The sequence below is a fragment of the Stegodyphus dumicola genome, chromosome 2 (genome assembly GCF_044657685.1).
Source record: "Stegodyphus dumicola isolate Sdum_Otavi_A_Nest chromosome 2, ASM4465768v1".
Classification (NCBI taxonomy): domain Eukaryota; kingdom Metazoa; phylum Arthropoda; class Arachnida; order Araneae; family Eresidae; genus Stegodyphus; species Stegodyphus dumicola.
Window position 1 is genome coordinate 106,474,557 of NC_140769.1, and position 27,333 is coordinate 106,501,889.

A 27,333-nucleotide genomic window follows, 5' to 3' on the forward strand; every position below is an offset into this window, starting at 1 on the left:
TATTTAATAAATAAAGGTAACACATAAAATGTTAAAATAACGCTCCTTTGGACGTAATTTAAAATCTGAAATCTTTCAGATTGATATATTATTTTTTAATATTTTTGTCTGATTTTTTTAAGTTTTACATTGGTCTATTTCTCTTTCAAATGATTTCCTATTTACTGTTGAATAAAATAAAGCAACCCTTGATGTTGATATTAAAACAGCAAACTTTATAGTTTACTAAGACTATTGATTAAAGACCTGAAAATTCTGGAATGAAGCAATCTGCAGTTGAATTTATAAATATCCATGATGTAGGTCGTCGCGTTTTATGGAGATATAGTATTTCTTCATTTAAACACTATAATTCCCGTAATCAGACACCGAGGTGGATCCGCAAGGATTGTACGCAAGTAATAGAAGCTCTAGAAATTTGCCTTTATCGACGGCATCATTAACACCACCGTTTATTTATACTCTTCGACCAACAAAACAAAAAAAACAAAAAAAAAAAAAAAAAAAGCACCGAGAAGATATAAAGCAAATTGGACACAAATTGATATACATACAGGTTTCGACGGAAAATGCAAAATTTTACATTTTGACTGCCAATGAATGAACGGTTGTCGCTACAGCGCATCTGATCTGCGCAACTGGCAGGGTATTTAAGAGGAGAAATTACGATTCCAGGTCATAAACATAGACCTTATAAGAAATAGACTAACCCAAACGGGTTTTCTCCCTCGTCTGAGGCGTTGCCGGCTGTCACCTTGATCACATCCGGAGGAGTAGGGACGACTTGCAGAAATTTAACATTGGCTGCCTATTGCAGCGTGTATAATTGTCAAGAAAAAGCTGGTTGTAGCGCCTCATTTCACAAATTAGAATTTCTACATATTTTTATTTTTGAAATTGAAATTGATTTTTAAAAATTTAGCATATTTATCAAGCATAATTAGCGTTTCAAATAATTATAAAGCTATTGCATGCTTTCAGGACTGGATATTTTTTTAGCTTTTCCTATGCTGTAAGGAAATTTGTAACTACTTCTTTTAGAAAATAATATTTTAAATCTGAACTAATAGAAAATTTCAAACAAGGAATTTTCTCTTGCAATTGTTATACTTTTTATTGGTGTAAATAAGTAAAAAATACTAAAATATTTAAAAACGATTTTTTGAAATTTTTGTTTAAAATTCTAAATTATGCTGCTTTTTTAAAATTATAGATGAGTATTGTAGAATCGGTACTTACGGTCTAGGAATATGATGTTTGTAAACTTACTTCCGATGTGGCTGTCTAGGGGCTAATAAACTAGTCCGATTTATGTAAAACTTGAATATTTAATTAAACATGAATAGTTGCTACAAACTACAAGGTAATTACATACGTAGAAGGAAACAGATGAGATTATTTACAGATGAAAGAGAAGGAATCGTATTTTATAAGCAAACATCTTTGAATCGCGTCATCGTCTTAATGGCGGAATCGTCTGCCTTCTATCATCGGAAAAGTAAAAGATTTATTTTCACAGCTTGTCGCGTCATCTGATTATAATGAACGATGCCATCCCACAGTATTATAGCACAATTTCTATAAAGGAATTTTATTTCAATTATATTTCATAATACATCATAGTGATAAACACTTTTGACTCCTTAAAAATTTTTATACATTTAATTCTAATATTAAAATTGTATTTAACCGTAATAATTAATTTTGCTTGTAATTTATAGTGACTATTTTTTTAATTTATTTTTAGTTCTGCATGAGAATTTTTTTTATTTACTGTTAATTTAATTTATTATATGTAAAGAAATAAAATAATGAAGAATCTGCATGAATCATGTATGTTTCTCGGACTGTGACAAAAACGACAGTATCTAGAGCCATCAAATTTTTAATAATGTGATCCTCCACCCGAACATGGGCATCTGAACGGCCGAATTTCGAATTTGTTTTAATCTATTTCATATTTTGTAAAACTTTAACGAATTTTTGATTAACAAACTCAACGAGTTCAGAGCGAGCACTGTACGGAAAATAACGGTTATATCTCCAACGCAGAAATTCTAAAGATATGCTGTTTTCAAATGTATGTGGTTTACGGGCGAAGAACATGATATTCGATAAATATAGGTAACACACAAAACTTTAAAAAAGGTTCCTTTTGGTCGTAATATAAAATCTGAGTGCTTCTAGATTTTATTTTATCTTTTTCCTCTCTTCATTACGCTCAGAAAATTTTATGCTCCGAATTTATGAATTATTAAAATAACTATTCCACTTTAATGTTAATAATTTAATGATCATATAATCAAATAAATATGATCGTTTTGTAATGTTATTATAGTTTGGAAAATAACTGTCTGAAAATGGTCATTAAATTTTTTTAAAAAAAATTATCAGATCTTGTTTAATTTTACCTTATTTATTTCAAAGCATCGTGTACTATCAATCTTATTTAATTTTACTTTATTTTTACACAAAATTAAGTTCATAATTTGTGTGCTTAGAGTTTTTACCGTTTTACCAATGTAAAGATGCTTGTACAAGAATTACGCGTGAAAAAATTGCGCGAAATGCAATAAAAAGTGCTTTTATAAGATATATTAAATCCTATTTGGAAAAAACAGTGCCTTTCATAATCTCATCACTTTACAACATATCACATTTAATAATTAAAAAGAGTTATGTGATACAAACGCCATAGGTTTCAGTGTTAAAGTAAACCATATCGTCCCTACTCTTTTTTGCCGACATGTCGGTGACGTGCGCCCCGCCCACTGGGTTAGTCTATTTCTTATAAGGTCCATGGTCATAAATTCTTCACGAATTTCTTTCCGTGTACTCTGGTAGACCGTAACTATGCCTCCATAGAGGTGCGCGAACGATATGCGCAGATGACAGAATTTGAGAGAGTAGTTGGGTCAAAGAAGCCGGTTGGTCTTATCGGCGAATAGCTCGACATTTGAGCAGGAGCGATTCCACTATTAGACGATGTTGGCAGGAATGGGTGAACCATGGCCGCACACAGCGTCAAGAAGGAAGCGGTAGGCCTAGAGAAACGACAGAACGTGAAGACCGAGCAATCTTCAGAGCGGCACTCACAGCCTCAGTTGCATCAATCATTGTACGTGCATCTAGTGCTTCGGTGACCGCAAGGACCATTCATAGATGGCTCACAGAAAGGTGGCTGAGGTCAGGGCGCCCTTTGCGCCGACTACCATTGACCTCTGTGCAATGTCAAGACCGTTTGCAGTGGCGTCGGGCTCATTCGCACTGGAATGTCACTGACTGGAGTAGAATAGTCTTCAGTGATGAGTCCCTCTTTATACTGAGCCCCGATGACCAGCAAAGGCGAGTCCGGAGATTCCCCGGATAGCGGTGTGATACCAACTGTCTTCCGGCAGACAAGCCGACAACGAGGAGTGATGGTCTGGGGTGTCATTTTATTTCATAGTAGGATCTCTTTGGTTGTCATCCGTCGCAACCTTACAGCACAGCGGCACGTCGACGAAGTTCTAAGGCCCGTTGTGTTGCTCTTCATGTCACGCCACCCTGGGCTTACATTTCAGCAAGATAATGCCCACCCCCACACTGCACATGTTTCTACTGTTGCCTTAGGGCTTGCCGAACATTACCTTGGCCAGCAAGGTCGCTGGATCTCTCTCCTATTGAACACGTTTGGAGCATTATGGGCAGGGCCCTCCAACCAGCTCGGGATGTTGACGATCTAACGCGCCAATTGGACAGAATTTGCACGATATCCCTCAGGAGAACATCCGCAACCTCTATCAATCGATGCCAAACTGAATCACTTCTTGCATAAAGGCCAGAGGTGGAGAAACGCATTTCTGACTTTTTCACTTTGTGAAGCTCTATTACTTCAATAAATCATCCAATGTTTCTCAAACTGTAATCATTTGTTTTCTGTACATGTACACCACTTCTACCGGTTTTCGTCCCATTCGGATAACTCCTTCTTGGTGCGTCGTTTTTTTTTTTTTTTTTTTTTTGTCTAATAGTGTATATGTGAAAAAAAATTAACTCAAAAAAGCTCAATAAAATGTGGCTGGATATAAGTTGTTTACCATTTGAAAATTAGTGATCAGATTAGGTTATCTGGATATGGTAAAGTACACAAAGGGCTCTTTGGTTAAGGGAAGAGATGCCTTCGTGAAAGACATTATAACGGAAATTTAATCATATTCACGTTAGACAGGAGTAACATTGAGAAAAACGAACCTTGGAGCCAACCCATTCGTCTTATACTGCGAGATGTAATTACAGTAGCACCTCGCATAACAAGCGTAATCCATTCCGAGTGACATTCATTGTGTAAATCATTCGTACTGAGGAACTTTTTACCAGTAGGCTACCGTAGAACTAATTTAAAGCCTGTCCAAAATGGCACAATTTAAATCCAGTTACAAAATGACAAACATAGTAAAAATTTTTCAAGGATTATTAAAAGTGCTACCAGTTTTGCAAATGCTAAGAATATGTTCATTTATTAGTTATAAAAGCACGTTCACTACCTATGTATACATACACCAATGCATATTCATCTTATAGTATTTTTTTACTTTTAGTAGTTTTATAAGATATGAGTAATTTTCCACCCCACAAGTCCAATTTTTTTCAGACGGGCAGTATGGTGTCTGCCCGTCTGAAAAAGTGGTTGGGTAAGTGTGAGTCAAACTACTGAAAATGCAGTAGTTAAAAGTATTAATTTTGGTGAAGCTATAGAAAACGTTTAGAAGCTACCCCCCCCCCAAATAGCTTTTTTTTATTGAGGAAAAGTTAAATTATTTTTTTAAAACCTCAAAAATATCAGCTTAATAAACAGAATAATAGCAGCAAAAATAGCAGATTCGAAGAGTATGTCTGCCAGATGTACGTTGTTTTAACATAGGATTACGTTCCTCCATAACGGTCTAATAAGAAAGCAAAAATTAAGACTTTATGAGGTGTGCGCAAATTCATATATCTTCTAAACTACAAATGTTACAATCAAGCTAAATACATCATTAGACAGATGATATAGCGCATTAGCAAACACAGCCCCCAAAATTTAAATTGGTCAAAGGGTATACGCATATAGTAACGCGTCAAAAATATCGAAATTTTGGTGAAGTCAAAGCTAGTATAAGTGGCAAGCCCGTCTAATAGACAATCAATGTGTTCGAGAGGTGTTTGCTGTATTTTATTTTATTTCGCCAAGCTTGTATTTATAGAAATTTGACGAGTGTAGCAGATTGTGTGCCAACAGAATTTACTGTTAAGCAGTGAAAGAGAATACAGGATTCAGAAACGGATGATTATTTGTATGGTTGATGTAACTGTTAATGTCCACTACACCGGATTTATTCTAGCATCATGCACCTGATAATTCAGGAGATTTGAAGGTGAAGATGTTCTTGTTCAGTGCATTGAGAAAATACTCTGAGACCATTTTATTGATCGACGAGGAGTTTACTGTAGATACAGATGTTCTTATTATTATGAGGGGAGATTTCAATATAGATGTCAAAAGAAATGAAAAGGCATTTGATTTTATGAAACATCATTTTAATCTCAATATGATGCCAAATAACTATCGGAGCACACTTGGCAATTCATTTATAGATTTAACATTTACTAGAAATATAACTGCAGACGTCTTAAATTATGTATCCTATTTCTCATATCATCGATAAATTTTACATAGGGTCATTTTGAAGGAATAAATTAAATAAATAAAAAATTGAATTAAATTGAATACATGTGAGTGTAAAACCTTCTGTAGTATGTTTTATTTATTCTATAACATCTTCACATTTCCGTTAGTAATCCTACGTATTGAACATTAGCGGCTCTTTAACCCATATCGGACTGCTATTCTAGAGGACGGCCCAATTAAATGTCACTGAATGGAAAAGAAAGGTAAACAGATAGATAAATTTTGGTATAAATGCCCTTGAAATAGACGTAAGTTTCATATGCAGGCTAAAAAAAGGGCTGTCATAAGCGGCGGCTCTTTAAACTAAAAGAGAGAGATCTTTACCGTCATTTTTTTTTTCTTTAGTTTTAAGATCTTTTGTTTCCAAATAATTTTAACTACTTAATTTTTTTAAATAAATTTTAATTATATATTTAGATTGACTTTTTTATGGTGATCATTCCAAAAAGGGAACCCCCAGGAAGATTTACGCTCCGGGCTTTGATAGCTGTAGGTCCGGTAGTTGCTTATATGAACATTATTATTTCTATGTAGACTGCCCCATTCTCATTTTTAATTTCCCATATAACTCGCAAATAGAAACGCCGATCAAGTTCTGCAAAATGGAAAAAAAAATTATTTTATTTCGATCAATTTACTTTGAAATATTCACTTATTTTTAGGGTTATGCTTATGTGTTTCTCAATTTTGAAATTATTGTATAAGCTGGCATATAACATTTAAAACGCATTATTTTAGAAATTTAATTTCTTTTATGAATCTGAGTATTTAATAAATTTCATTTGAAGAAATTTGGTTAAAAGTCGCCAGAGATTTCAATTTTTAAACATTATATATTATTATAAGATTTTTAAAAGTATTCAAATAGCACGATAAGCTATGCTAGATATATAGCAACTGAAACGAAATGGAAAAATATGTCTTATTTCATATGAAAAGATGCTTTCCAAAACAAGTTTTAATTCTGAAAGACACATGAAAGATATACAGGTAGTCCTCCTACAACACGGCATCCTGTAACACAGTTTTACTATAACACGATTCATAAATTGCGAGAACCCTTCTACAACACGATTTTGTTTTCTATAACACGGTTTCTCTCTAACACGATAAGAAAATTGCCCAAGCAATCCGAAGAAATTTAACAAACTCTGCACGAAGATTTTCCATATTTTGAGCAAAGCACCCATATAGTCATTTAACGCATAAGAATCCTTGTTTCATAAGTTCTGCCAGTTGTCTTCCAAGATCCGTTACCTATAGGAACAAATGTCCTTAAGGAGACAATCCACGTGGTAGAGAGCGACCATTTAGTTCTTAACCGTGTAAGGATCTTAAGTTTTACTAACGTTTATTTTATTTTAAATCTTTACTATCACTTCTTATTTTCTACTTCCGGCCAGAATTATAAGCGTGAAGGAGTTTATGCAAAGTTGTCTGGCGAACGCCAAGTATTTAAGTGTGGCCTTTTTGCCAAGCAGAAGAGAGGAAGCCGTGAGTTCGAAGCAGGCCACTTACCTTAGAAGTTACGCAGTTGCTACTTTGCCTTCCAGGCCAGAGGTTTTAATCCTCTTGATAAATTAAACGTATTGTAGTGTTCACAGTCTCTGTGCTACATACGCTTTCTGTTATTATAAGGCCAATCTTATTCTAAAGTTAAATTAGAGTTTAGTTTTATTTTGATATCTTTTAAGTTAGACCCCGAGTGGAGGGTCATTGTATTCCGAAGTACGGAAGTCATTGTATATAAAGAAAAAAATAAAGGGTTTTGTATACCCTTCGTCTGTATCCTGTCTACTTACTACAATTAGTGAACATAGCTTTAGTAAGCTCTCTGTTCTAGTCAGGTCATTGTATGTTTCCGAAGAAGGTTAGAAGAAACATTGAACCTGATAACCGTAACGGAGGAAAATCATTTCCTTCCATTACCACAATAGAATAACCCTTCCATTACCACAATAGCACAACAGAAACAATACCCAGTCTCAAGAAGGCACAAGCAAAAGCTAATACTAAAAGAAACCTCTCTATCGCAGAAGGTGAACAACATGAGGTCACAGTAAGGGCTCTAAAACGCACAACCTGCACGTTCGGCTTCAAAAATTCGAATCCTCATCTTCGTGCCTGAAAACAAAAGTATCTCATGCTGCTGGTCGGCAGTCTGGGATGTCTAGCCACGGTGTGAAAGAATAGCTTTTTCATCTTTCAGACATTAAGTTTCAGTCCCAAAGCATATCCGATAAAGATAAAAAAAAAAATTCCTTTCTTTGTAAAGGTACAAATTTTGGACTGTCTTTTAAAAGGAGAAAAGGCATCTCACATTGGAAAATGTTTTAATTTGAATGAAGCAACAGTCCGGACTGTTAAGAAAAACGAAAAGAAATAAGAAGTGCAGTTGCTACAGGATCTTCGACATCCGCAAAACGTGCAGTCCGCCCCCCCCCTGGGACGGCTATAATTGAGAAGATAGAAAAGGCACTCAGCATTTGGATTGATGATATCTGTCAAAAAAGAATTCCGTTGGATGTTAAAGTCATTAATCAAAACGCTCTCAAAATTTCAAGCACCTTAAAGAACACGGAGAATCATCTGTCAACCCAGATTTTCTGGCAAGTAAAGGTTGGTTCGAAAATTTCAAAAAGCGTCTTGCAATTCATAGCATAAGAATTCAAGGAAAATCTGTATCGGCTGATTATGAAGCTGCTAGAACGTTGATTATGAAGCTAGAGATTGGCTTTTAAATTGTTTTGTACCAGACGCTGTACGTTATTTAAGGCAGACAAATTTGAGCTTCAAGGCATTACTATTAGATAATGCTCCATGTCACCCAGAAGATTTGAATCACCCCAACGTCAAAATACTGTTCCTACCACGTAACACTACTTCGTTACTCCAACCATAGGATCAAGGTATTATTTATACCTTAAAAACAATTATATAAGAAGAACATTATAGTGTATTTTAGACGTAACCGATTCAAAATCAATTAATGTAACGGAAGCTTAGAAGACATTATCAATCAAGCACTGTATCGACATCGTATTTTTGTCTCTGAAAGAACTGAAAGCATCAACTTTAAACGCATGTTAGAGGAAATTATACCCGTCTTCAATTGAAATAGAAAACGTACGTGAATAGTCAGGAAATGAAATTGGTGGCTTATTAGAACTTGCTAAACCAATCAAAGGCGAAGGTTTTATTGACGTTCAAGATTTATTTGCGGAAGAAGAAATTAAAGAAGCAGATTTGATGGAAATGGCATCCGATGCCGTAAATCAAATCGTTTTTGAGGACACTAGCACCGATGAAGATTGTGCAGTTAACAATTTAACATTAAAAAAAAAAATTAAAAGAAGGCCTAAGCTTTCTCGAATCATTTGAGTGCACACCCTTCCGCTGAATTAAGCCGAAAATTCAAAAGGGAGGTGCAAAACTGTCTAGCTCCACATCGAGAAAGGGCCCGCCAGCGGCCGAGCGGTAAAGTCGCTGAACACGGGTAGTTCGGTGTGAGGTTCGAATCCCGGGAACGGGCTGGCTGCATGGGCGTTTTCGTGGTTTTCTCCATGTGTAACGTGTATACGAGCCAGTTTCCCTTAGAAAGTCCTCCACGAAGGCATCCCTCCCTTTAGGTTTTGCTGTAATTAAATAACGTAACCTAACCTAACCACATCGAGAAATTTACATTGGCCCGATAAGAACTAATAAGCAAAGTAAAATTACAGATTTTTTAAAGAAGGAAGAAAATGCCAGAATTTTAAATGAAGAAACAAATTCTGAAAGTGAAAGCAATCTCATTCCACCAAAAAACATTCTCGGTTGATTATACTGAACAGTGACAACGAAGAAATTTATTAAACTAAAGTTGCGTTAAATTAAAATATGTCATATTTTTTGTTTTGTGTTGCACATACATATATATGTTTAATGAAAATTAAATTGTTAATATAGAATTTTAAAAAAATATATGTTTTTAATAAGTTTTCGGAAAGTAACCCCCCTATTTTTACACTGGTTCTGGGTCTCATACAACACGGTTTCACACAACACGGGGCCCACCAGCGGCCGAGCGGTAAAGTCGCTGAACACTGGTAGTTCGGTCCGAGGTTCGAATCCCACGAGCGGGCTGGCTGCATGGGTGTTTTCGTGGTTTTCCCCATGTGTAACGTGTATACGAGCCAGTTTCCCTTAGAAAGTCCTCCACGAAGGCATCCCCCCTTAGGCAGATAGCCCTAGTGAGCTTTGCCATAATTAAATACACCAATACATACAACACGGTATTTTCTAGGAACCTATCTACTGTATTATAAAAGGGTTTCCTGTACGTAAAATCTGTGACTGTAGCATTCATACTGCTGTTGAGGTTATGTTTGATGATGGAAAACTGCGGTTAAAACAAAGAGCTTGTTTATTTTGATTTTGGGTGGAGCATAAATTCAGTTTAAGTTAAGTATTAGTTGAGGCTATTTTATTCGCTCGTGAAGAATAACTGGGAAAAGGATCTGCCCTAATTTCACTGGATGGGTTGCTTTTAATATATCTGTCTATGCATAGTTCCCGATTTCCCATCGTTTCTGCATATATTGATTCTGAGTTCCGTAACAAACAGCTCGATGTGTTAAACTGGAACCAGATCGAAATGTATTTTACGAAGGCCTCTCTTTTAATTTATTTAACGTAGATGATGTCACTGATGCAATTATATTTCATGTATATTGCACTTCGTATGAAATGTTTCGTGTAAAATAAACTTATAATTCAACATTTTTCATCAAAATGTGTATAAACAAAACAGAAAAAATACGTTTCCCCTTCCTTTACATTTGGTATTTCATAGTTTCAGTTTGAGTTGCATAAAAGTTTTTCATTTCTAGCTGTATAAAATATGATGCATATTTTAAAAATATGAAATCGCGCATTTAAATTAGGAGTCTTTCTTTCCTGAAGGAAACTTTTAAAAAATTTTGATGTGTGCACTACATGACTTCCTTGTACGGAATATTAAATAACGCGCAATTTTTCTGCATTTCTTTTAAAAATATTGAATTAACAGTTACCGAATTTTGAATTAAATCTACTTCGTCGATAGCGCATAAACTACAATAGAATAAATGCACTTTTTAAAGTTCACTATATTTTATTTCTCATAGCGACACTTCGGTGTTAGGTTCACTTAACAGCATTACATTTCATTCATTTTCTAACTCAGAGTGCACAAAAATTATATCATCTGAAGAATTACCACATGTTCTATTAAAATACTATAACAAATCTAAAACGATGTATAAAAGAAATTAAACAAATAAAAAAAAATACAATTTTTCCACAGACAATTCAGCGCCGCTTACCTAATGTGCATGCTACTAATTAATTCAGTTCTCCCTTCGCGGCAAGGCAAAAATACATAAAAATTTAAAATATTTTAATTAAAAATTGAAAGATATAGAAAAATATAAAACGTCAAGTACAGTTAAAACAATTAAAAATTCTACGCAAAAACAAGCTAATAACTTAAATGATAATTCCAAAATGAATTAAGCATAATTTAATTTGCAATAATAAAAGAAGACATTACTCCGTTGTTGCGAAGCTTAGTTTCTCTAGATTGGCAACAAATCCACAACAAATTCTGCTGTTTCAAATATAAACAAATTTGGCGGCCATGCTAAACAAAAATTAGGCTTAGTCGCACTTAAAAAACTTTTAAATTGTTGATAACATCTGTACGTCTTAATTATTGTATGCAGGTTAAATAAAGGCATAAAAATCTTAACCGGAAGGTAATAACAACATAATGCGTTTTAAAGCAAAAAAATGCACAATTTACAAACATATAAGAATAAAGAAACTGAGCTAACTGAGCCGAGTAACAGAGTGGATATATATATACATATATTTATACACTTTTGGTGCGGCCGATTGCAACCAAAATGGGAGGTGCACGAAATTTTTCGCGATTACAATACTTCCTTTTTAGTTCGTACAAGGAAGTAAAAAGCCTATAGAATTCTTATTAATTTTATTACAAACCTTAATTAAATTATACAGCTATGAACAAATTAATGAAGCTAAAGTATTTACGATTGAATAGTGAAATGATCGGTAAATGGGGAAATGAGAAATTTAGTTTTTTTCATAACTGGAAGATATCACGTCTTCTGGCGAGTTATTTCCTGATTTTTATATACTATGCATTTTAAAAATTAACTTTTATTTGTTTTCTCCAATCCGACAAGAGGTTTCTTCACCACTTTTGAAATTTGCCTTGTCACAAACAAATAGTCTTTAAATACAGCAATTTTAGATGTTCAAGATAACAGTATTGTTCAGATAAGATGATCAGTTCTATTTTATAAAAGTAATAAGTGATATTTTATGATCGTTTTCCATTTAGTAAAAACTTTTTTTTCTCCTCGGACACAAAATCACAAATTATCTCAGCTAATGTCACTCCTCCCAGGGTGCTCTCCGTGAAAATTGTGGGCGGACCTGAGAAAATCGTACCGTTACCTGTATGGTGCCCAGGGTTTTTGCCGATGACAAAGGCAATATTGACCTCTTGCCACGATGAATTTCTTAGCCTTGCTCTGGTGTTACTGTCAATCGGGAGGAACAAGTTACAACATCACACTGTTGTCACTTCAGAACGTCTAAGAACAGTTTGTGAGATTTAATGCTGTAATGAGATTTGTTTAGTGCGATATTGCTTTTACTGTAGTTTTGATATCTGTAGGAGTATTTTTTTCTGTATTTAATTCTTAGCTATTTCTAAAGATCATATCGGAAAGAATTTTGAATACCACGTTGGATTAAAATATCATTTATTTGTTTTATTAAATCATTAAATTCTACATGTTAATTCTAAAATTGTTTAACCCATTTTTAATGTAAAAATGAGCTAGTTTTTGTTAGAGAGTGTTCTCTTACGAAGTTATCTCATCCCTCAAGAAAATAGCCCTCGTGCACTTTGTCATAATCAATTAAACAAAATAAAGTTCTAACTCTAAAATGTGTAAAAATATTCTAATATATTCATAATTTCCCGATTTTCTAATTTTAACTGGCCAGATCACGATCGCCAGATTTAGGACCGCAGATTATTTTTCTAAGGGTAAGGAAACGTGTTGCAAAGAGAAGACAAAAAGGAAAGGTATGTGAAAACAAGCTACAAACTATAAATACTTAAAGCAAATTAAGAATTAGAACATGAAATGCTAGAGTTATGGAGGATTTCCTGGATACAATTCGTCAAGTCGAAGCGAACGACGTTCGCTGTTTGATGGATTTTTTTTTAAATAGCGCAAACATATTTCCATAAATTATATTTAATGTTAAGAATGGCAAAATGTAAATATTCAGAAAAAAGTGCTATTCGTTTCTTAAATTCTTTATCGAAGTACTCAAGCACTTTGTCTTTCTCATTATTTTCACTCTGCCCGAGAAACAATTAATACCGGAAGTACAAATCATAAGCACATATCGCACAGGTTCAGTATGATTATATGTCTCTGGTATTTATGATTTGTGTCTCTGGTATTAATTGTTTCTCGGGCTGAGTAATTTATGGGTGAAGTGCACAACACTGAAATTTCATAACGTAATATATGCTTTACCATGCTTCTGTAACATATAACGTTTTTCACTCTTCTTTCTGTTGGTATTATTTTCTGCTCCAGGTTTTTAAGTATTTAAAATAAAAGGGATTGAACAGCAGTAATTGGATGGTTTTTATTATGATGTAGAATTTTATAGACTTCAATAATTTAACATGCTGAAAACAAAACGTCTAATCTCGTTCCCAGATTCTATGTCTCTAGTTTGAGGAACACTGAAGCACAGGGTGCTTCAAAAAGAATCACCCGATTTGAAATGCGTATATTGCGAAAAATATAGAACATAATTTAAGATTAATTTTGTATTACATGGCTAATCATAATTTTTTTACAAGCCAAATTAAAGGTGCTCAATATGTCCACTTTTAGATGCACGGCATATGTCTTTACGGCAGTCAAATTCGTCCTAAACGTTTGAGAACATATCTGTATCTATCGCTTCCATGGCTCTTGTTATGCGTTTCTTTAGTTCGGCTAATGTAGCTAGAAGTGGAAGCCCATAAACGCAGTCTTTTTATAAATTGCCATAAAAGAAATTTCACACTGAGAAGTCCGGTCACCTTGTAGGCCAGTGACGTTTAACTGAAATTTAACGTTTAACGTTTGTCAAGTCCCGAACTGCTGATACATCACTGAAGAATACAATTGTTCAAAAATTCTTGACAGTCCAAGCTCCGGTGTAGTGGTGCCTCATTCTGCTGAAAAATGAAGTCATCCGATCTGTTTCTAACTGTGGGGAAAACTAGTTTTCAAGCATATCGAGATATATGATTTCCGTCACAGTGGCCTGTAAAAAAAAAAAAAAAAAAAAAAAAAAAAAAAAGGACCATGCACCATTTTTCGAAAAACAGAGCAAAAAACATTAACTTTTGGCGAGTCTCACTCATGCTGCACAATTTGATGTGGCTGCTTCATACCTCTAACATTATGGTGGTTGACCTAGCCACTTAGATGAAAAGTAGCCTCGTCACTACACACGAAGCGTGTTAAAAAATTGCCATCTTGTGACACATTCTGAAGGATGAATTCATAAAATTCCATACGTTGTTCTTTATCACTTGTATAAAGCGACTGTAGCAACTGAATCCTGTATGGTTTCAGAAACAAAAACGTCTCTGAGAACACGTCAGACAGATGTTGAAGAAGTGTCAAGTTCCCTACCGGCACGGCGAGTGGATTTCTGAGGACTAATTATGCCCGCACCAGATTTTCGTCTCGGATATGGGGATCGCCAGGGAATTTCCTTTTACATAGACAACCCGTGTAATGGAATTGTTTATACCAATTTCTAAAGCTCTTAGCGGTAGGTTCTTAAAAACCGGTGCCCTCTGTGCACTGAACAGCTGTTAAGTCCCAATCATGTATGTTTCCGCTACGAGGGACTGGGCGTCGAAATTCTCAAAACCCGCACATTTCCCCGAAACCTAAGTAGCTAGGTTACCATTTTCACTTACTACTGTGATACTTCTTTGGCGAAATGAAGCAACTCCAATGATGGAACACAGCAATAACTTTTATTTAACACTAAAAAAAATGGCGACATACAAACAAGAAGAGAAAACAGATTCTAACATTTGAAAATAAATTACATTCTTCGTGCGAGAGTCGCACGTGGCACTCGAGTCTGGTTTCAAATATTGCCATTAACAAATACCTTAATGTTCATCTATTTAAATTATTTAAACTACAAGATTTTAATAATATGTAAAGCTGTTACACTACAAAGACTTGAACGCCAAACAGTAATCAATTATCGCTCAGATTGCGATCACGTGATCCTTCAGAAGCAGAACTTTATTCTGATTGGTTGATCTCTACCCGGGACATTTTAGACGAGGTTTAAAAAAAAATCCTGCGTAGCCGGTACATCGTTTCCGTAGCTAGGCGGGACTTTGGTTAGGAGTCCTCCCTTTTAAACCAATGCTACACCAGAATCTCGTTTCACAGAAAAGTCCCATTTAGCAGGGACCGTCGCTAGATGTGATAACCTTTTTAAGGATTCACACTTCGCGAAGCGCAGAATACGAAACGATTTCTATTGCGCACTCGTCATGTAGACCAAGGCAAACTTATATATAAATGTCAGTTTGAAAATATTTTTTTGCGTTTTCGATGGCCTCAGTGAAATTTCTACTGACCGGAAGCTGGCGCTACTCTTCTGTTACACTTTTTATTGTTTACAATGAGCAGAAATGTACCAGAAAAAAATACTGTCTTGTTATGTGCAATATTTAAAAATGATTAATCTGTGGTAGTCAGGAATTATACATTTCTTTTTACTAAAAACATTTCCATTTAGATAAAGAAAGCATGAAATTTAAAGTTATCTTCTTTCTCCCCCCCCCATATATAAACGCCAGCTCTTGCTTGCATCTAGATATACGCTATTCTGAATTGTACTTATTAGAGCTATTTATTCTTATTCATAGGTAATTTAGAGCATATGTTTTATTTTTCAATTATTTGTATAGTACAAAGTTAACAAATAGCTTCGGAATATATACTATTTCAGCTCAAAATTTTCAACATATTCCTATCAGTTGTCCTGAGAAAAAAATAATTTATTAGCCCCTATTAAATATGTAATTAACATATTAATAAACTATGATCTAAAACTTGTATATCTGTTTCTAATACATGAAAGAAAAAGTATTACTAAAAGAAATTTAATTTTAGGTACTGAAGACTTTTTTCTTCTTTTTTAATTGTTATCAAATAATTGTTTTTAGGAAGTCTCAAACAATAAAAATTTAAATAATGCAGATTTAGAACTCTGAAGAGTAAATGCAATATTACAGTCATTCAATTAAGGCTAAAATTGTTAGGCAAAAAAAAAAAAGCAACTTTAATTTGACACAGAATTTCGATAAAACTCAAAACTATAGTTGCTTTTTTGCCTAATTTTAATATTACACCGGTGTGTTTCTTTTACACTGGTGTGGAGCAGGTAGTTCAAATCTATATGCACATCATAAATCCGTGACATTAATTAATCACAATATATCATTCATAAAATTTTGAAACTCTTAGTGCTGAATACCTAGTATTTCAATGTCATCGACGGCATATAATAAAACATAAAGCCATTAATACAATTAATTTCGTTTAAAGAGAGTAATATAAGTTTTTTCTTATTATTTATAGATATGTGTCTTAAATGTTTTACAGGATAAGTAGAACCCCAAAACATATAGCAGTGAGTTCAAATCTATATGCACATCATACATACATGACATCAATCACAATGAATCATATAGAATTTTGATACTTAATGCTGAATAGCAAATATTTCAATATCATCTACAGCATGTAATAATGACATACATGATATCAATCACAATGAATCATGTATAAAAATTTGAGACTGTTAATGCTGAATACAAAGTATTTCAATATCACGGACAGCATGTAATAATGACATATATGACAATTAATCACAATGAATCATGTATAAAATTTTGAAACTCTTAGTCCTGAATACCAAGTATTTCAGTATCATCGACAGGATATAATAAAATATAAGGCCATATTCCATAAAACAAAGGTGTGTTATCTCTATTGATTACATATACTTGTAGATATGGCTACCTCATGAATCTGCATTACATTAAGTATAAACAAAAAACACTCAACCAGCTAAATACAAATTCATATACAATATACGGATACATGACGCTAATTAAAATAAGCTATATACGATAAAATTTTGAAGCTGGTACAAAGAGTATTCAAATGTTCCTACATTAAAGATAACAAATGGAAGAGCTAAAAAGTAATACATTTCTTTAAAAAAAGGAATGTATATAACATTTCTTATAAAATATATGCATGTATGCATTCTTAAATTTTAATTGCATTAAATTCACTTCTCAAAGCGTTAACAATTGCGAAAAAATCAAACATATCTCAGATATATATATGTATGTAGTAGGTTAAAATATTTATCTAGAGAACAGAGATTATTTCCAGTATAATAGAAATACACATTTTTATGAAAAAATATCTAATTTAAGGAACATGATAAATAATGCAATATAATCAATGCTCATAAACTATAGGCATACACACTGTCTGAGGTTTCAACATACTGAATTTGCACTTAGCATTTAACAGAAAGCAAAGGTTATTCTTTAATGCCATTTATAACTTACTGTCTTGATTTCTAACTTATCTCATCTTTATTAACAGTGGGTTCGTTTCGTTTTAAATGTCAATTTTATTTAGGTTATCTAATAAATTTTATTTCCATTTGGAAACAGAGTTTGTTATTAAATATGTCGGATTATCGAATTAAAATTGTATAGTGGGGCAAAATGATATTTTTTCCTTCTTATTGAAAGAAAAAATTTGTCTGTAATTTACATTTAATGACAAAAATGTGGTAATAAATAGTTTTAATCATAGTTTAAAATTATATTTAATTAGTTTCTAATTTGAAATCGTCATTAATTCCAATGCATGAATAACCACCTGCCTTATGCATTTCACTTTCGTAAATTTCAATTTCATAACTTCACAAATTCGAATAAATTTTCCAATATCCACCTTGCTTCATAAATTCCGCTCTTTTTTTCAAAAAGGAAATAATTTCAAAGACTATAAATATTTTTTTTTAGTATTATATTTTTTCCGCATTTTTACGGTAAATTTCAAGAATGTATTTACAGCTTGAATAACCTGCTAACGAATGATCTTGACTGCATTTTCTTCTAAAATATTTTTACTGAATAAAAAAAAAAAAAAAAAAAAAAAAAAAAAAAATCAAAAATGGTACTTTATATCACAAGTGTCACAAATAAAATACCTAACTTTTTATGGCAACGTAATGGCTAATTTTTAACCATTACGTCTCGTTCCCTCTAACGGTTTTATTCAAAATTAATATCAAACAAAAGAAAATCTGAGAGGTTTAAAATTTAAAATTACTTCCAAAGAGGCGTTTTTCTAACGTTTTGTGTATTACCTTTATTTATTAAATATCATGTTTGTAAAGATCGTGACTTGTAAAGATCATGACTTGTGAAGATCGTTACTTAAAGAGAACGTGAAATATAAATAGGACAAGAACTTGTTTTTTACGGTGTGGCAACAAGAAGAGGATTCGAAAGATTTTGATATATATTTTGTTTTAGAGAGTTTAAGATTTTGAATATTTTAATAGTTGTAAGAGTTTTAACTCAGTAGTTAAGAGTTTAAAATTTTGATAGTTTAGAGCTGCAGTATTTATTTTTTTTTTTTTTTTTGGTTCTGTTTTAAAATTTAAATAAAAGTATTTTGTTTATTCTGAAAAATTAGCTTTATTCTTCCTGCAAGATTCAATATTCATTATATTGAAATAAGGAAAGGATTTTACTGGCGCAGTCGACAGGATCGGGATTTCCCCGCATATAATTACGAACCAAAATAACTAAGGTGAGAGCTCAATTTACCTTGTAAACGTAAAATAATTAATTAAGATTATGAAAAGTTAATTATTGTTTCCGTCATGGAATCTTAGTTTATTTACTTGTCAAAGTAATGAATACGCCAGTGTTCAAATGTAATTTCGTTTGACTCGCCAGAGTAAGTGAACAACACATTAAGTATTGATTCCACTGATTGATTTTCGTGCCGAATAAAATTAAATTCATTGTGAATTATATTTAAATAGAAAAAGAAAAGAGGAAAAAAAATTGTTTTTTTTTAAAAAAACTAAGAGTCTATTGGCTGAATAAAATCGAGACATGGCTTTTTTGGGACGTGGGAAAAAAGAGAATTTGCTGGCTTTAGCTGCTGAATTAGAAATTCAAGTAGATCCAAGTATGAAAATCGTGGCGATAAAAAATGAAATAATTCAAAGTGATACATATGATGAAGCATTTGCTAAAGAAGTGTTTTTAACGATTATTGAAGAGAGGAAAAGAAAAGAAGAGGAACAGCGAAGAAAGGAGAAAGAAGAGCTTGAGGAAAGGCGAAGGAAAGAAGAGATTGAGGAACAACGAAGGAAAGAAGAGATTGAGGAACAACGAAGGAAAGAAGAGATTGAGGAACAACGAAGGAAAGAAGAGATTGAGGAACAACGAAGGAAAGAAGAGATTGAGGAACAACGAAGGAAAGGAGAATTAGAAGCACAGCAGAAAAGAGAGCAAATGGAGTTTGAATTGAGGAAACTCGAAATTGAATCTCGTGTTCGACTAACACAAACTCCACCAACAAATGAAAATGGACATCATAATTTTGATTTAATTAAGCTTATTCCCAAATTCGATTTAAGACACGATGATATTGTGATTTATTTATCCTTATTTGAAAGACAAGCTAAAAGGACAAAGATTGATCCTAAAGATTGGGTTTCATGTTTATTGACTTTAATGCCATCTGAAATCATTCAATTAACTGGTAGGGAATCTGAAGAAAATTTTGAAGATTATGAGTACATTAAGGCCATTTCATTGAAGAGATTTAAATTAAATCCTGAAAGCTTTAGAAAAAAATTTGTGATGCACCAAAAGAGCGCTGAAAAATCATGGAGAGATTTTTGCTACGAAATTACAAGTTATTTTGAAGAATGGATCAATGGTCTTGAAATCACAAATTTTGCCGCGTTAAAAGACTTGATTATTACTGACCAAATTAAGAAAAGAGTACCCTATGAAGTAAGAGACCATCTTCTTGACGACTGGGCGAAGTTCGTTTCTCCAACCAAATTAGCTGATAAACTTGACGAATATGACAGTGTTCGTAATATCTCAAAACGGACTGGTGGTAATCCATCAGCAGACAGAACTAATAAAAAATGGCAACCTCATTCTCCACTTCCAGAAAGAGCTTTCAGAAATAAATCGCTGTACGCTGAAAACACGCCAAGAGTGTACCCATCCCGTAAGAGTGACGAACCACAAAAGACTAATTTCAAATTAACTTGCTATAATTGTGGAAAAGAAGGTCATACATCTAAGTTATGTACCAAAAATCGGATACCAAGAAGTGCTTCTGCAACAGCACAAAACAACTTAATACAAACACAAGCACCCCTTGCAGAAAAAGAAAAACCAGAAGTGCTAACTGCCAAGATCTCTATTCCTGTCTCAAAATCAGTGGACGTGTCTAGAAACATAGATGAATTAAAACTTGTCAAAGTTAAATGCGGAGATATTATTTTAAATGGAATCGTAGACACGGGGCACAAATCTCAGTAGTCCGTGAGAAATTGGTTGACAACATACCTCGCGAAGGAGAAAGTAAAATAGAGATATCTTCTGCTTTTGGTGAAAACGAAATTACTCCACTAAAGATTTTCCAGATGAAAATTGACGATGATTTTCACGGTAGAGTGTCCATTACGTGTGCTGTTTCAAAAAAGCTAGTTACCGATTTGCTATTGAGTTCTTCAGCTTATGAAACACTCTGTGGGAATATCGAACTGTTTAACTATGATCGTTATTGGGATGCATCCCCCTTAGAGTACAAAGAGACAGATGATAAACCGTTACCAGTTGAAAAAAATACTACAAATTTGGCTGTTGTTAATCAGCTTTCCCAAGAAAACATAGAGTCTGGGAAAACAACGAATAGAGTAAGACTAGAATTCAAGACACATCAAGACGAAACTCTGAAAAAATGCTTTGAATGGGCAAATAAAAATCAAAATTCATATACTTTCGATGATGGCATATTACTTCATTCCGAATATATCTGTGGTGAAAACATTAAGCAAGTTGTGTTACCTTTAGAAAAAAGAAGGGAAGTCCTAAGAATGGCACACGAAATCCCTCTTGCCGGCCACCTCGGTGAGAAAAAGACAATTCAACGAATCAAGTACTCATTCTTTTGGCCTACTATTAAGCAAGATGTTAAAAAATTCTGTGAAAGTTGTAAAGAATGCCAATTGAGGAGAACAGTTACGTACAAAGATCGAATTCCAATTCAACCTATTGTTAGACCGGAAACACCCTTTGAAGTATGGAGCGTGGATTGTATAGGGCCATTAGAACCTCCATCCAGGAGGGGTCATCGGTTTGTGATATGTGCAGTTGACCTATGCACCAGATGGGCAGAAGCCACCCCCGTCAAAGACATAAGTGCGAAAACAACATGCAACGTTTTGATGAGGTTTTTTACTCAAACTGGATTTCCAAAAGTGATTTGTTCCGACCAGGGAACTAATTTCACAGCCAAACTCACTCGAGCCTTTGAGAACTTACTTGGTGTGTCTCCACGATTCTCCACTCCAGGACACCCCGAGAGTATGGGTGCCGTCGAGCGTTGGAATAGAACCTTAAAAGAGATGATGAACAAAAATATCCAAGAACATGGCAGAAACTGGGATTTGAATCTTCCCTATCTCCTGTTTGCCTACAGAGAAGTACCACATAGCACCACTGGTTTGTCTCCCTTCCAGATGGTATATGGAAGAATACCACCAGGACCATTATCTTTGCTGAAAGAGATATGGACAGGTGAACGTAGCATTCCAGTTACAGCTTCCCGTTCAATTGAAAATTATCTACAGGATCTTTTAGAAAAATTAAGAAAAGCTCATGACATTGCATCAGCAAATTCCAAAATATCTCAAGAAAAGTACACTTCAAGATACAATTTACGTTCTCAAGAAAAGACTTTCAATGTTGGGGACAAAGTCCTCGTGTTAATGCCATCATCATCACATAAATTGCTCAACACGTGGCAAGGACCAGCTACCGTGATCAAACTTACCAGGCCACACTCTGCCAAAATCGAAATGGAAAACGGAAGTATTAAAGAACTCCATGTAAATAAGTTAAGGCCATATATTGCTCGTGTAGATCACGTTGGTATCATTTTTGACCAAGATGAAGAGTTTGGAGATATCCACTATGCACCAGCAGATCTTATGAATAAATCTGCTGATGATATCTGGACCCATTTACAAAATTTGAAAGGTGACTTAAAATATTACCAACGGGAAGGACTATTTAAAGTACTAAAATCTTATGTAGATGTTTTCAGTAGCAAACCTGGTCAAGCCAATGTTGATGGTCATGACATCAAGGTTACAGAAGGATGTAATCCGAAAAGATTGAGACCCTACCGTGTTCCTGTTTCACTTCAAGAGGAAGTCGATCGTCAAGTTAAAGAACTGTTAGAATGGGATCTTATAGAACTCAGTGAAAGTAACTGGGCACATCCTATAGTATGTGTTGCAAAAAAGAATGGCGGCGTTAGACTGTGCATAGACTTCAGACTTTTAAATAGCTTCACAATTCCGGACGCCTATCCGATGAAGATTGCTAAAGATTTACTATTCGAAATAGGGAAAGTCAAATTCATAACAGTTCTCGATTTAACCAAGGGATATTGGCAAATTCCTATGAAAGAAGAAGCTAAACCCGACACAGCATTTATCACTCATTCCGGCCATTACCAATGGAAAGTTCTCCCTTTCGGTTTGAAAAATGCTGGAAGTACCTTCCAAAAATCGACGGATAAGGTGCTTGCAAACCACAAGAACTACTGCCATTCATATATTGATGATGTGGCAATATTTTCAGAAACTTGGGATGGCCACCTCTATCACATCGACCAAGTGTTTCAGACACTGAGAAACGCAGGTCTAACCGCAAATCTAGAAAAGTGTGATTTCGGAAAGAGTCACGTGAAGTTTCTAGGACATGTAATAGGTTCTGGCACTCACTCTCCAGATCCTGAGAAGGTAGAAGTCATCAGAAATCTGTCTAAGCCTACCACTAAAAAAGAAGTCAGGAGTCTTTTAGGGCTAGCAAGCTACTATAGGGATTATATCCCAAATTTTTCTGAGATTGTTTTACCTCTAACAAACCTTACAAAGAAGAGTGTTCCAAATAATATTCCATGGGACTCTGAAAAAGAAGCAGCTTTCAACAAACTTAAAGAAGAGTTGATTAAAATGCCATCTCTGCATACTCCGGACATCAGCAAGCCCTTTCAACTCTATACGGATGCATCTGCTTTCGCAATTGGAGCGCGTTTAGCTCAAAACGATGAATATGGCAAAGAAATGCCCATAGTATTTTTCAGCAAGAAATTAACGCCCTGTCAACAGCGATGGTCAACCATCGAACGAGAAGCATTTTGTGTCATCGAAGCCTTGAAAAAATTTGACACATGGATTTTCGGTGCCAAAGTGCAGATTGTGTCTGATCACAATCCCCTCACCTACTTGACCCAAAGCGCCCCTCATGGTGCTAAACTGTCTCGTTGGGCCTTAGCGTTACAACGGTATAACATGACTGTGACATACCGCAAAGGAAGTTCACATGGGAATGCTGATGCTTTGTCAAGGTTAGCTGTTAACTCTTTCTCTCTCAATGAACTCTGAGCAACATTGTCTCTACGGTGACGAATGTGCTTCTTGTGGGGGGACTTGTAAAGATCGTGACTTGTAAAGATCATGACTTGTGAAGATCGTGACTTAAAGAGAACGTGAAATATAAATAGGACAAGAACTTGTTTTTTACGGTGTGGCAACAAGAAGAGGATTCGAAAGATTTTGATATATATTTTGTTTTAGAGAGTTTAAGATTTTGAATATTTTAATAGTTGTAAGAGTTTTAACTCAGTAGTTAAGAGTTTAAAATTTTGATAGTTTAGAGCTGCAGTATTTATTTTTTTTTTTTTTTGGTTCTGTTTTAAAATTTAAATAAAAGTATTTTGTTTATTCTGAAAAATTAGCTTTATTCTTCCTGCAAGATTCAATATTCATTATATTGAAATAAGGAAAGGATTTTACTATGTTCTTTGCACTTAAACCATAAAATTCAGTTCAACAGCAATGTCGCAAAATAATTTTTAAATAAGCCTATCTTTAGAATTTCCGCTACACATTTCCGCGCACTGGAGATCAAAAGGTTATTTTCCCCGTAGAGTGTTGCCATTGCTTGCTTTTATGTAGTTGAGTTTGCTAATCAAAAATTGTTAAAGTTTTACAAAATATGAAATCGATAATAACATAAATTCCAAATTTCAAATTTGGGTTTTAAGATGCCCATATTCGCAGTAGGATTACGTCATTCAAAACTGGATGGGTCTAGGTACCGTTGCTTTATCAAACATACTTACATTTATGCAGATTCTTCATTATTTAATTTCTTCGAATATAATACAGTATTTGGTGGCAACGATTTGAAAAGTGATATAGCCTTTTAAAGTTTTCAACGCAAAATCGCAAAACGAAAACAATAGTCCTTCAGAAACAAAACCCTTTTGGACTAAAAAAAAATTTAAAAAAAAAAAAAAATGCGAAATTCTAAATGAAAATGGCAAAAAGGCGAGAAGCAACTACCGAGTCTTACCAAGTATTATCTAATAAAATGATAGTTGCGCCATTTTACGCCAAGATTCTCGGTCGGATGATCGCGTCTGCTGAACCGTTGTATGTCGGATTATCGGACTTTTACTGTAATTATTGATAGTATTTTTCTTTTAATTATAATACGAGTATGATTCTTCGTGGGTTTTTCTAACAGGCTTCGGATTTAACCGTTATTTGGGTTAACTGTGAAAGATGTTCTTGGAATTACCCCAGTAAATTGGGAGCTGACTAAAATATTCATTTTTTCACAGAAGCAGCAAATTCTTATCTATGGAATTTTGTCTCATAAAAAAAATTATAATAATAAATAAATAAATAAATAAATAAGCAAAAGAATTTCAAGAGTTTTATTTTTGTTCAAAATAATTAGCATTAGTGTTCTTTGTATCTACATGTACTTTTATTGTAAAATGAATGGCTTCTTTCTTAATTTTACAGTTCCCGCCCGTGTGGAGAGATTCCCGCCACAGATACAGCCAATTTTAAACCGAAATTTGACGCTAGAGTGCGAAGTGCAAGGCTTCCCAACGCCTCGAGTGGCCTGGTTTGTAGGTCAGTAAAACATTTTCGATTCGATCACGTCAATCAATTGATGTTCATTTGCAGATATGAGAAGATACAGATGTAGCTGCGCGTCATTTTCTCTTTCGTCATGATGCAGAGGTTATAAAATTTAGCAACGACTTTCAGAAAGGATTATTTTCGTTCATGTCTACTATTAATTACAACTCTTCTTTTTTTTGTGACTTTCACAAAAAAAATTAATTTATCGAATTACTACATTTGCTACGGATTTCTGTCTCTTTTCAAAAATTCTTTTATTTTGGATGCATAAAAAAAGAATTAATATATTAATCTTAATTTTTATTACGAAATAATAATTATTAAATTCTGTGAAATGGGCTAAAATCTCTTTAATGTTTGCTGATTTTCTTTCTGTCAATTTGAAAACCGATAATATAATTTCCATACAAGTGAAGAAACCAACATCGGAAACATCCTGTAAATTATTTTTTAAAAAAATTTGTAAGGTTTATTTTAGTTAATATGGTACATGCTAGAGTGAAAATATACTTGAGTTCGATTTTATTATTGTATTTATATAGTATATTTTGAATTCTAATTCAAAGACAGTATGATAATTCGTCGACAGTTCTAAAATATTAACAGGGTGTAAGTGACGTGTAAATTTAATTAGATATAACCTTAAAATTTTTGCAATGCGTTCGCAAATGAAGGCTTGTGAATCTGCGAGCAAATCTTTCTGTGGATTGTCACTAATTCTTATGATATTCCAGAAGAAATGTTCTCAAACTAGAAACTCGTGCGGCTAAACAAAACAAAACAAAACAAAAAAGTCTTGTAAAATCTGAAATGTTTCAGATTTTAAATTACGTCTGAAGGGGCTTTTTTTAACATTTCGTGTGTTTCCTTTATTTATTAAATATCATGTTCTGTTCTTTGAATTCAAACCATAAAATTCAGTTCAAGAGCAATATCACAGAATAATTTTAAATTGAGCATATCTTTAGAATTTCCGATGCACAGTCTGGCGCGCTGGAGATAAAAAAGTTTTTTCTGTACAACGTTGCCATTGCTCGCTTTGAAATCGTTGAGTTTATTAAGATTCTCATTATTTAATTTTTTCAGCTATAATTAAGGGCGATAAAATTTGGTGGCAACAGTTTGAAAAGTGAAACGGACATTCAGAATTTCGCAAAATCGCAAAACGAAAACAATAGTCCCTCAGGAACAAAGCCCCTTTGGACTAAAAAGAGTGTTTCAAGGTTTTTTTTTTTTTTTTTTTTCTTTTTCTTTTAATTCACGCTTTTTATAACTTGTACTTTTATAAATACTCTCGCGAATAATCTGTAGTACTACGAGGTTTTATCAAGCTTTCTTCCAATTTCATCAATGGATTGTAGCTTTATTAACTTTAAAGCAATGATTTTATTTATAAAAGCAAACAAGATTAATAAAAGAAATTATTTTACAATTTATAATTTGCATATTATTTCTTTCAAAAAGCTAAATGATTTCAGCAGGATAGCAAGGAACATTTTAAAGTTCTCAAAAAGGCGTTCAAAATAACAAAACTTTTTTAAATAGTGTAATCGAAAATGAGTTATTTCATTTTTAATCGGATGAACTTGCCCATAGATTATTTGAAACAGTTGATCATGATTAATTCAGATATATACAAAAACTGTACTGTTACATTTTTGGCCCAAAGTAGTTCAGAAGGGCTATTAGTCTCGAAACGGCATTTTGCGTTGAATCACTTTTCAAGGTGTTGTCACCAAATATTATCGTCCTATATTATATTTAAAGGGATTAAATAAGGATAGGTATGCATGAATGCATCTAATTTTTTCGCATTGTGAAAAAAACGATGATACCTACAGCCATTAAATTTTGAATAGCATATTCCTGCACCCGAACATGAGCACCTGGAAGCCCGAATTTGGAATTTGTTTTATTGTCTGTTTCATATTTTATAAAACTTTAAGGAGTTTTTAAACAAACTCAACGATTTCAAAGCGAGCAATGGCAGCACTGTAGAGAAAAAAAAATTATCTCCAGCAGGCGAGACTGTCTAGCGTAAATTCTAAAGATAGGTTGTTTTTAAATACTACTTTGTGATATTGCTGTTAAAATGAATTTTATCGGGTTTAAGTGCGAAGGCGTGATATTTAATAAATAAA

The 27,333-nt window shown here is 33.8% G+C and overlaps 1 protein-coding gene across 2 annotated transcripts in view; it reads left to right on the top strand.

The window, feature by feature from the left end:
- The window catches only part of LOC118194938 (neuroplastin-like), a 183,778-nt gene that overhangs the window by 51,455 nt on the left and 104,990 nt on the right, over positions 1–27,333 (top strand). For both annotated transcript variants that reach the window (XM_085811005.1, XM_085811004.1), the window contains exon 5: positions 25,067–25,180. In XM_085811005.1, the coding sequence (XP_085667131.1) occupies positions 25,067–25,180 (114 nt within the window). The remainder of the gene's footprint in view (positions 1–25,066; positions 25,181–27,333) is intronic.